This window comes from Lycium ferocissimum, chromosome 7, assembly GCF_029784015.1.
Source record: "Lycium ferocissimum isolate CSIRO_LF1 chromosome 7, AGI_CSIRO_Lferr_CH_V1, whole genome shotgun sequence".
NCBI classification, from domain to species: Eukaryota; Viridiplantae; Streptophyta; class Magnoliopsida; order Solanales; family Solanaceae; genus Lycium; species Lycium ferocissimum.
Window position 1 is genome coordinate 20243153 of NC_081348.1, and position 12319 is coordinate 20255471.

Consider the following 12319-nt stretch of genomic DNA (forward strand, 5'->3'; position numbering starts at 1 on the left):
ACCGTCTTGTTTTCAGATTACAATTTGTCATTTGCACGGTTACCCTTCAAAGGCGGTGGTCTTTAATTTTTGCTCTTCAAATTAGTGGTCTTTAATTTTTATCCTTCGCCTAATCTGGCGAGGGTTTGGCCGAATCTCGCGATAAAAAAAAAAAAAAAATCGCAAGACAGAGTTTTGTAGCAAAATTAGGCTTCAGGCAGAGTTTTGCATTCAAAATTTCACCTGAGGTCTGCCTTGCGAATCCAAACCTCTGCCTTGCAAATTTTTTTTTTCTTTTTTTTTTTTTTTTTTAATCGAACTGTAGCTCGAACCCGTAACCCGTATTGACAGCGAAGGCCAAAAATTAAAGACCAGTAATTTTGAAGGACAATCCGCACAAAAAAATGTTTTCTTACAAACCCAGTATGTCCTAGCCTCCTGGTATGATCCACCCCAACCCACTTCTCGGGTTGTGGGTTGTGCTGGATTCCCCTTCTGCCCAATCTATATCTGAACCCTCTTTTTATATCTCGAAGACGGTATGCAAGCAAGTTATCTGTATGTATACATCGACTGAATGAGACCTATGTGCAGTTGCACGTGTTATTTTTGTTAAAATCTGGCCCATATAATTTGGAAGTCTAAAATTTTGGCCTAAATCCAATGTTAGGGCACATGACTCCAAAGAAAGGTTGAGCAGGCCGGATCATTTGCAACCTTATTCCTTTTTGGAGACACACATTAAATAACGAACTAATTTCACCAATAAAAATAGTTGAACAATATTTTCTTTTGCAGGCATTATTTAAATACTCCCTCCCTCCCTCTCAAAATAAGTATCATTTTAGCAAATATATATATATATATATATATATCCTAAAATAATTGTCGTTTTAGGAATTCAATGCAATAATATTATTTCCAACTGTACTCTTATACTCTCTCCGTCTCAAATTATCTGTCGTGATTACTAAAAATTGTTGTCTCAAATTATTTGTTGTTTTAGAAGTCAAGGCGTAATTAATTATTTTTTCTCCATTTTACCCTTAGTAGAAGAATTAATGGAGATGACACATAAATAGAATAAACTTTTAATGAAGAAAGATTATAACTTAGACATAAATAAGGTAAAGTAGGCCAAATACCCCTTCTAATTAATATTTCTAAATGATTGTGTAACACAAAAATGCGACATATAATTTGAGATGGAGGGAGTATTAAAGAACTACTTCTTTATGGTGTTCAATTCACAATAAACATCTAATAAATAGGGATAACTTAGTAAATAATACTCCCTCCGGATCAAAAAGAGTGTTCACTTAGCCATTTGCACATCCTTTAAGAAAATATTAACTTCTAGAAAAAAAAGAAAGTAATTTGACTAAACTGCCCCTCATTAAATAGGTATTGGGATTTGATCACATAACACTTAATTGGGGCAAATCTGGAAAAACAAGGTTAATTCTTTCTTGATTTGATAAGTGGACACTCTTTTTGACCCAAGAAAAAAAAAGTTAAGTGAACACTCATTTTAATCCGGAGGGAGTACATTGTATATATTATTTTTGTTAATGCACGTGAAAAGAGCCAAAACTACACTTATTTTTGGACAGAGTAAATAGTTGCATAAAAAGGGTCATTTGTGCAAATGTCCCTAAACATATGGTGAGGCTAAAAGTCCAACTTTGTTAACCCGAACAGAAAGGAAAAGAAAAGAAAAGAAAACCTAGGTTAGGTTTAAGGTATATAAAGCAACCGGAGTAATCAGAGAAGCCTCTTATTGCCACAGTGTTTTAAAAGGCAGGGCGTTTTACATTTGCCTCGTCGAGGCGTAAGCCCCATAAGTATTTAATTTTTAGTATTTCATAAAATAATATATTTACAATAAATATTTTTAAATACGCAAAATTACATAAAAAAAATGAAAGAAAATTGTTTTATATATATATTGTTTTTATTTTTCTATTATATAGAAAGATGAAGAGTTGGACGACCAAGGGCAAAAATGTCATTCTAGAAATATTTTGCATTGTTTGGGTATGCTGTATGCCTCAGAGCTTGGTCAAAAACCCGTAATGACCAAAAAACCAAACCTTTTCTAAATGCCACGTCTCCCAAATGGTATAAATATCCACGCGAGGCCTACGTTTTTCCATCACATTCTCCATAATGCGTTGTGTGAGTTCTAAGAAATGACTAGCCTATATTTATGGGGGTATATGCACGGTAAAAATACTCATTTTCTATTCCCTTTTTATGTGGTGAAATTTTCACTTTTGTTTTAATCAAATGAAAGTGTCTAAAAAAAATATATATATATAGAATTAATTTTTTTCTTTGCACATTTGATTACAATACAAACTTATATTGTAGTAGAATAATAAAAAATAAAAAAGATACAATAAATATTCAAAGGCATTCATCCATCTACATATTGGAAAATAATTTCAAATTGATAATTTTCACTATGTCTAAGGGTAATTTTAAAAATATAATTTGTTGAACCTCAAAAGTAAATTTAAGCGATGAATTTTGTTCACACTTTATTATGATATTACAATTTATATGCTTAATCGATGTGAGAATTCAATTTAAGTAACATGCAATGTAAAGGAAAGAAGTTCTTACTATCAGGTCATATAAGAATATCTATAGGTGAGATTTGTAATCCTAAAAAAAAAAAAAAAAAATCAAACTACTTGTTACAATAAACAAATGGACCTGATAATATAAAATTTCTTTACACTGACAATATATATGACATAAATTCATTTACTATATAGTATTGTTTATACTCCATTCTTCCATGAATAATTTCTCTTATTAATTGTCTTTGATTTTATGTTTTCTAATTTGTATATTGTTTCATTATGAAAATATCTCATCTCCTTAAAGTACATTATTTTATTTACTTTTACTTATATTAGGTAAAGAAGACTATGCCATTTTTTAATTAATTTTTTTTAGAATACTATCGAAATTAATCGTTTAATTTGATGTATGTGTTTGACATAGTATTGCAATGAGTATTAAAGCATAAAATCTTTTAATGTTAACTGTGGTAACTTAGACAAGTTTTAAGTTATTATTTAATTTTATAGAAATAAAAAAAATTGTAAAGTCTGATCTCCAATGTAATTTTTCTTTCCTGTCATGCTTAGCTGAGAACAATGATAATTAATTTATTTTTAAAAAATAAAAAAATGGGTATAAATACAATATAATACGGGCCCTTCAACATCTAGTAGTGTTGCCTTTTTTTATTTTTCATACTTGTTGTCTTTTACTTCAAATAGTAACATTAGTATTTATATAAGCGAGGATCAATTTAAGTCAATAAGATATTAGCCATGTGTTTTAAAGACATTACCTAGGATGTTATTGTAAAAACTTTATTTAATAATATGAAGATTTGCGTAGTTTAGTTCAAAGTTCTATAATATTGCTCTTAAAACGTAGATAGTGTTATTTCTTTCTTTTGTTATATATATTTTGTATTTCTTTTTACAATCTTCAATATTATCTAAAAGAAACTTATACCATAAAATTTAGGGCATTTTACATAAATGGCAAACATTTAGGGTTTAATCAAGCTGCATAGCTAATGTTTCAATATTTACGTTCTGTAGCAAATCACCCCGCCTCCACATGTATTCAATTTTTTTTTTTTGCCGTATTCGGGAATACAACAATTTTTTTCAACCGTATTCGTAAATATAACTATCCGTATTCATAAATTGGCTTGTTGTATTCATGAATACAACTATTAAAAAAAACCGAATACATATACACCAATAATATATACACCAAAAAATTAACAAATATGCCATATTTTCTCGTATGTATATAGCAAATACAAGCGAAAAAGCTTATACAACATAGATACACCAAAAAATTAACAAGTACGCCTATATTTTTTCGGTATGTATACAACAAATACAAGCGAAAAATATTATATACACGGTAAATATACAACAAAAACGTGAAAATCTACATTTTTTCTAGATCTACGACCGGAAAAATTTTGGTGACCGGAAAAAATTCGTAATACAACAACAACATTTTTAATCGTTTTTGCTTCCAACAATGCTCAGATCCGTTATAGATCGAGCTTTTTTTTTTTTCATTTTTGCTTCTAACAATGCTTAGATTCATCGCTATTTGGTGCTTTTCCGTGTAGATCCGAGTTTTTTTTCCCTTGTTGGCGCGGGAGAAGAAAGGAAAAAAGGATACCGGATAAGAACTTAGCGATGACGGTGGTGAAAAGGTCACGGCATTTACGGTGTTTGTGGTGGCCGGCGGCGGGGTAGTGGGGAGAAAGAGGGGGAAAGAGATAGGAGAGATGGGTTGGAAGTGAATATGGGATGAGTATTCTATTTTTGTGTGTGTGTATATATATATATATAGTTACTAAATGGTATTAACACATAAATATTTGCTATGAGAAGTAATTAAATTAAACTATAGCTACTAAATGTTAATACCCACTATTGTTTGTTATATCATGTAGTTATTCCTAAAATTTATTGGTAAAAATTTTTGGGCCTCAAAAGTTTGGGGGCCTAAAGCTAAAGCTTTACTGGCCTCACCCTCTAGCCACCTCTGCTTACAACTTGTAATTATATATAACATAATTTTTCCAGTATAAACAATACAATGAAATAAAAGTTATTATGGAATACAAATAAACTCTAACATCTTAACTTTCAAACATTGAAAAAACCAAAATTTCTTAAAACAATATTACTATCATATTGTTCATTTTATATCAATAAACTTTATCAGTATTATAATTAAAACGTAACTCCTTCATGAAAAAAATTAAAATTACTTTCAAATAGAGAAATAATAAAATATGATAATTTTGATACATAGGACAAAAGACCAATGACAAGTGAAAATATACAAATCGGCTACGTATTTAAAAAAAAAATATTAAGTGATATTCACCCCCACGATGTTATCAAATAGTAAATATGTAATATCACGACTTGTTATTTGAGTTACACCTAATCTTTTTATTTACATAGATAAAAAACTATTAAGTATCATTCATTTGTTAAAAAATTATGAGGGTCAACGATTTTAACTAAAGAATTTAGCATATTATTTGTGTAAGAACTGTTAGGCGAGTCCCGAGCATTAGGCGTGTTTAGGGCGTACAGTCGGACGCTTAGGGCGTAATTTTCACAGGAACTAAGCACTGCACGTGAGCCCCAGAGCATTTTGCCAGTGCCTCAGGACGAGTTCTGAAATTGCCTTTTATAACACTGAATTTGCTAGAGCTTGAAGCAGCTGAGCCAACCATAACTATTCCGAGCTTCTTCTTCTCTCCACGTTCAGGTAATCTCTCTTCTCTCAAATTAAATAAACGTGTTTTTCTTTTCTTTTGTGTAGCCTAATGTTTTTTGTTTGTGTGTGCAGAAAAGAAAGATGGCAACATATGCAGCAATGAAGCCAACAAAGCCCAGGCTTGAGGAGCCACGGGAAGTTATTAGCAAGATTAGGATCACTCTCTCCTCCAAGAATGTTAAGAATCTCGAGAAAGGTTATCCCTTTTCCTCCTTTTATTTAATATATCTGTTTAATCGAGATTCTGCTTAGAGAATAGTGAAACAAATGGGTAATGTCATCAATAAATGTTCAACTCCGGTTGTCGTATTACTCTAGTGATAGTTATTATCCTTAAATTTTGCAAAAATGAAAATAGCTGGAGATAACTACATTTTGTTTCTGATGCTGCAGTTAATTTCGAGTTTGGAGTATTTTCTAATTCACTAGTCCTGTTTTCTGCCCTTGATGATTCTTCTCGTTTAATCTTGTCTAGATTGCAACACCACCAAGTGAGGTAGAAAATGAAGTGGGCCTAGCGGATCCTGAAGCATCAGCTGCTCCTATGGACACAGATGCAAGAATAGCTATTGTTAACATATCTCAGGAAGAAATTCCGACTCCAGAGGATAACCAGAGGTAAAGCTCTGATACAGATATTGTCCAAGAAGCAGGGCAGACGGAAGCAAAAATAGAAGCAAAAACGGGAATGATTGATGGAGAAACAGATGCAGAAGTTGATTTACATACAGTAGGCTAATCAATCCAACTGTGTATCGGTTTGTGCACCAAGCCAGTGTAACTTATGTCAAAGATATACTTAATCTGGACTGAATTTGCACCATGCAGTGTAACTTAAGTCAGTTGCTAAAGAAGCTTGATGGCTAAAAATTACACACTTTAGAATTAATTGTTCTTCTTTTAGCCGTAAACAGTTGCTACTTAGAACTTAATTTTTAGTCGAGGAAATGGTTGCCAAAAGTTAAATTAGTCGGAAAGGAGGGTGGTATCGTTGCAAGCAACAATGGTGATTGGAGAATGGGTGTCGTTTATTACTTATCCCAATTTGTAATACTTTAAGCTTTTGCATTCAAATTGTCTCAACTTTGATTAACATTTTAAGATGCATTTTTTCAACAAATTGATAGGAGAAAAGTTGCAAATTATAGTACTTTTCATGTAGTTTTCACATATATAAATTTTAATCTTAAAATATTAAGTTAATCTAATCCAATTTAGCTTTAAAGTTTAGTCAAATTAACTTTCGAAAAGCAAAAAGTACCACATATAAAATACTCACAAATAAAAGACTATTGTTTGAATAATAGATTTTCTTGTATGTGTTCCACTTACAAATAAAAGACTATTGTTTGAATTTTGACGCGCAAAATACGACATATAGACATACAAATTTAATAGTATGATCTTAAGCTATTAATTTTTTTTTTTTTTTAAAGAAAGACAATGGGTCCCAACCCAGCCTGGACCCTTGCACCCAACCCACTTCGGGGGTTGTGGGTCGTACTGGATTGTCTCTTCTGCGCTACTTGTATCTGAACCTTCTTTTCGTATTTCGGAGAAGGTATGCAGGCAAGTCATCTATGCTACCAGTTCAGAAACGTGTGAGCTGGCCTTTCGGCTTGACATGCATACATGGACTGAAGTGGAAAGACCTGTGTAGTTGCATGGGTAATTGGCGCAATTGTCCCTATCTTGAGGTGGTCTTTAATTTTTGTCCCTCAAATCGTTGGTCTTTAATTTTTGTCCTTTGGCACTTTAAATAATAAAAAAGTGGCCGAAAATATCCCTGACATTCTGGGTTCGAACCCAGCAGAGGTAAAAAAAAAAAAAAAAAATTGCAAGGAAGGTTTCATAGCAAACTATGCCTATTCGGGCAAAGATACATAAAAAGTATGCCTTGTCCGGCATAGTTATGTAGAAATTAAGTTATCCTAAAGAACTATGCCTTGTGGCATAGTTTCTATGTAAAGTATGCCTTGTCCGGCATAGTTCGATAGAAATTAAGTTATCCTACAAAACTATTAGTATAGTTTTGCTCCGAATAGGCATAGTTTCTATGAAAACCTTACTTTGCGAAATTGTGTTTTTCTTTATTCTGCTGGGCTTCGAAGCCAGAGTCTCTGATTTCATAGACCAACGAATAAGGGTACTTTGGTCTAGAAATTTTCATTACATGAGAAGTGGAACAAAAATTAAAGACCAGCTATTTGAGGGCTAAAAATTAAAGACCAGTCCACAAGAACAGCAATCCGCGCAAAAAAAAAAAAATGTAATTGCATATGGTATTTTTGTTTAAACATGGCCCAGATAATGTGGAACTTTAGAATTTTGGCCCACATCCAATGCTAGGGCTTGAGTCCAAGTCATAACTCCAAAGAAAGACTTTAGCAGGTCGGATTACTTGCACCTTATCACATTTTTTCAGACTACATTTTATTAAAGGGAGATTGACCTATATATACATTATAAGAAAAGTATTTACGAAATATAACGAAACTTTTCATTTTACAAAACATAGCAATATATTTCTTCCAAAATATATACGAAATTTTAGCTCAAGTTTTATTTTTATAATTTTTTTCATTTTTTTAAAAATGTTTTTTTTTAAATAATTTTTTTTTTCTTGCTCAAGGCCTAAAAAAGTCGCTCAAAATTTTGTGTGTGAACATGTCTGAAATGTGTATATCTCGCTCAAAGCTTAAAAGTTCGCTCAGAATTTTGTGTATGAAAAATGTATGAAATGTGTATATCTGGTTCAAGGCTTAAAGCTTTTGCTCATTTCATGCATAAAAACGGCATAAATTACGTATATCTTGCTCAAGGCTTATAATTTCGCTCACATATTTTGTATATAACGTTCATGCTAGGTTTCTGGAAAATTAATACAACTACAACACATTGTGTACAACATTCATACAATATTTAAGGCTTAAAAAATAGCTCAAAATTTTGCGTATGAAATGTGTATATCTCGCTCAAGGCTTAAAAAGTTCGCTCAAAATTTGTGTATGAAAATTGTATTAAAAATTTCGCATACATATACACATTTCATATATGTTTCATACAGTTTTTATACACAAAAAATTGATTGAATTTTTTTTAAAAAAAATATTTTTTTTAAATAGAAAAATTAAAAATATTAATTAATTTTTTTAAAAAAAAGTATGAAAAATGAAGATCTGTTATATTTTGTAAATAAAAAAAATATTGTTATGTTTTGTAATAAAGAGTCTTCAGTAGGTCTCCAATGTCATTTTCTCTTTATTAAATAATGTCACGGTTGGCTTAATGAGCTAATATCACCTTTAGATATAGTTGAATTCAAGTAATTTTTTTCATGAAGACAACTGAGCTGATGGAGATATATAATTTAAATAGTAGCATAATAAAAGGTCATTTGTGCAAATGTCCTAAACCATATGGTAAGGTCAAGGTTTAGTTGTAAAACGGGTCATTTGCATTTTTATCCCTATTTTGTGGCGGTCTTTAATTTTTCCCCTTCAAATGGACTGGTCTTTAAATTTTTGGCCTTCGAAATAAAACTCTAGGCATAGTTTATGCATCATAATATCCCCAAGTCATGCCAAAACTAATATCTTGCTAGGCATAAGTTTGATTTTGAAGGACAAAAAATAAAGAATAGCTCATTTGAAGGACAAATATTATAGACCAATCCATTTGAAGGACAAACCGTGCAATTACTTGTTGTGATACTAGTAATTATTTAACATTTTTTTGCCTTGCGATTGTCCTTCAAATGATTTTAGCCGATCTTTAGTTTTTTCCCCTCAAATTGGTGGGTTTTAACTTTTATTTTTTGTGGCGGTCTTTAATTTTTCCCATGAGGTTCTTTGAGGCCTTTAAACTCTAGGCATAGTTTATGCATCAAAATAAAAAAAAAAAGAATAATTTCGTATAAGTTCAGTTTTGCAAAAAATAAAAAAAACGTGTTAAGGCAAATAGAGTTTGACAACTCTTCCGATACTAATAGGTCTCTGTCCTTAAGAATTCAAACTCTAGGTTGTGATTTTTTCCTTTTTTTTTGAGGTTTAAACTCCATTTCGGTAAAAAAAAAATTTTTAGACCTTAGCGGGAGTTCGAACGATACCCGAGTCTGCCTTGAGAATTCAAAAGGAGACTTTTTTTTTTAGCTAAGGACTAAAATTAAAGACCACTAATTGTTTGAGAGATAAAAATTAAAGAGCAGTGCCTTTGAAGGCCAATCGTGCGAATGACCCATTATTTAAAGGCCCAAGAAATGGTGGTGTACGATTTCGGAACCGAAAGAGAATAAAACCCTAGCTAGGTTTTGAGGTATATAAGATAGACGGAGTAATCACAGAAGCCTCCTATTGCCAGAGCTTGAAGCAGCATCTCTTGTGTCTCTCCATTGTCAGGTATGAATGGGACTTTTTTCTGTGAAACATGTCTGTGTTTGGTTAACAGAGAAAGTTGTTTTGTTCTTGTTGTATAGAAAAGAAAGATGGCAGCAACATATGCAGCGATGAAGCCAACAAAGCCTGGGCTTGAGGAGCCACAAGAAAGTATTAGCAAGATTAGGATCACTCTCTCCTCCAAGAATGTTAAGAATCTCGAGAAAGGTATCTCCTTGTTTCATTGTAACGATATGTCATTCTTCTATCTGCTTCATTTCGATCCGGATATCCTTTATTCTTATATCTTAGATTTGGGACTAGGGTTTTGCTCGTTAGTATAATAGGGTAATGAAATTTGTTTCACTGTGATTACTGCTAGTTCAGCTTTAATATATTACATGCATTGTTGTCTAACAAATCAATGGTATTTGCTAGTTAAAATTGCAGATTCTGAACCCTAATTGGCCTATGATTTTCATTCCCTTGTTATGTATTATATGAATTATACTTGGTCTTTCAAATGCTGAAAATAGAACTAGTTAGTATGTTAAAAGATGAGAATTTTGGGAATGGAGCATTACGTTAATGGTTTATTTGTGGTTGTGCTTTTGGTTTATTGTCAATCAATAACTGAAAAGTATCCTGATTTTATATAGTGTGTGCTGATTTGGTTCGTGGTGCCAAGGATAAGAGGCTCAGGGTGAAGGGACCAGTGAGAATGCCCACAAAGGTCCTCAACATTACCACAAGAAAGTCTCCTTGTGGAGAAGGTACTACCATTCAATACGTTTTTTCATTGTGTTATGGAGCTTATGCTGTTTGCTTAAATTTCCCCTTTTTGACACTATGCATTTCTATTCCTCTCTGCATATATTTAACTGGAGATATTATATTACTGAATCCAATCCAGAGGTTCTTGTATTGCATAGAGGTATCTTTTTTCAGCCCACTAATCATGACAAGAATTAACTAGACATTTGTTTAGGTTGAACTGTTTACATTGGTATTGAAAGATGGTTATTCTATGTAGTCCTACATCTTCCTAGTTTGTGGTTTCATAGGAACATAAACTTCTTGTGTTCAAAGTGTATTTGCTGGATAATATTGGGTGCTTACCACCATGAACAGTGAAAAAGAGAGTTTGAAAGCTTGAGCAATGTTTTGATCAAGCAATTGATTCATTTGATATTTTTTTCTCAACTACATCTGAGCCCCGACACAACAGTAGGTCAGATATGTACGTCAGGACCCCAAACCACATTTCCATTACACTCATAAAACAATCCAAGTGCTCGTTGTTGTCTGTCTTGAAGCTAACATGCAGAATCTATGGAGGTGTAGCCTCGTTTCATGGTGTTGATTTTTGGTTTCATCAATAGTAAATTGGTTATTCGAGGAGATTTGTCTTCTGGAAAGTTATTCTCATTAAATAGAGTTTATACTTATCCTTTGTTTTTCTCTACTCACAGGTACAAATACATGGGACAGATTTGAGCTACGTGTTCACAAGCGAGTGATTGACCTTTTCAGCTCACCAGATGTTGTCAAACAAATCACCTCAATCACCATTGAACCTGGTGTTGAGGTTGAGGTCACTATTGCCGATTCTTAGATCTCCATGGTCTTTCTTAGATAGATGAGTTAATCTTTTATGCTCTGGTATTTTGGCCTGCAGACTTTTATGTATTACAAGTTTTTTGGAGTTACAATTTTGCTGTTAAAAAACTAGACTTTGATAAAAGCAAAGTGGTTTGTTTAATCACTAAGCAATTTTCTTTAATTCCTACCGTATATTACTTCAAAATAGCCAACTCGGGGCATTCAATTCTTTACTTCATGAGAAAGTGATGTACACGACTGTTTTCAGTTGAGATTCTGTTTCAAAATCCTTAAGACCCAAAAATTATTGTTCGTTGCTAATGTGATCTAACTTGATTAGACAACCATTTTGGGTGATCAAGTGAAAATTGCTTACGATAGATGGTTCTAACAAAATATTTGGATAGTGAAACGTCTTATCTTTTTATAACAACCATAACCTAATGTATGTTACATTAGTTTGTCAGTATTAAACGGCAAACTTGGAGTTTGGTTAAATTGAGGATGAAAACGAAGTTTCACAGAAGCGATTACTCAATTTGAGTAAACGCCCGATAAATTGACTATATTTTTCTCAATCTCTGCTCCAAATCTTGAAAGGGCGGTAGACATATTTTTTGTTAAGTAAAAACGGGAGTAAATGTATTAAATTGAAAGATGTACGTACAGATTTAGACGCAACATATAAAGGAGCTGAGACAAAAGTCGCGGTAGAACATCTAGACAAAAAATCGTTATGCAAACTTACCATTGTTTGACTTGATATCATAAAAAATGAAATCTGAACGCCAATTCAAAACCTTAAAGTCAATAAGTGGAGTAGTGTAAACAAAACTAATATCTAATATTTTTTTTTTAAAATTATATTAAACTGTAAAATAAAATTAAAAATACGTTGATTTAACTTGGCAAAATAAAATGTGTACCTAATATTACTAAATCACTAAAATTCTTAATTTAAGTACAACATTAAGATTGTAAGCCTCAATCAACTAAATACAATTTAAACATAA

At 32.1% G+C, this 12319-nt stretch overlaps 1 protein-coding gene across 1 annotated transcript; it reads left to right on the forward strand.

The window, feature by feature from the left end:
* Positions 1-9705: 9705 nt before the first annotated feature.
* On the forward strand, positions 9706-11487 carry LOC132063689 (small ribosomal subunit protein uS10z/uS10x-like). Its single transcript, XM_059456368.1, has 4 exons — positions 9706-9728; positions 9806-9932; positions 10364-10477; positions 11177-11487. The coding sequence occupies exons 2-4, from the start codon at positions 9815-9817 to the stop codon at positions 11317-11319; spliced, it is 375 nt and encodes a 124-aa protein (XP_059312351.1). The 5' UTR covers positions 9706-9728; positions 9806-9814; the 3' UTR covers positions 11320-11487.
* The last annotated feature ends 832 nt before the right edge of the window (positions 11488-12319 follow it).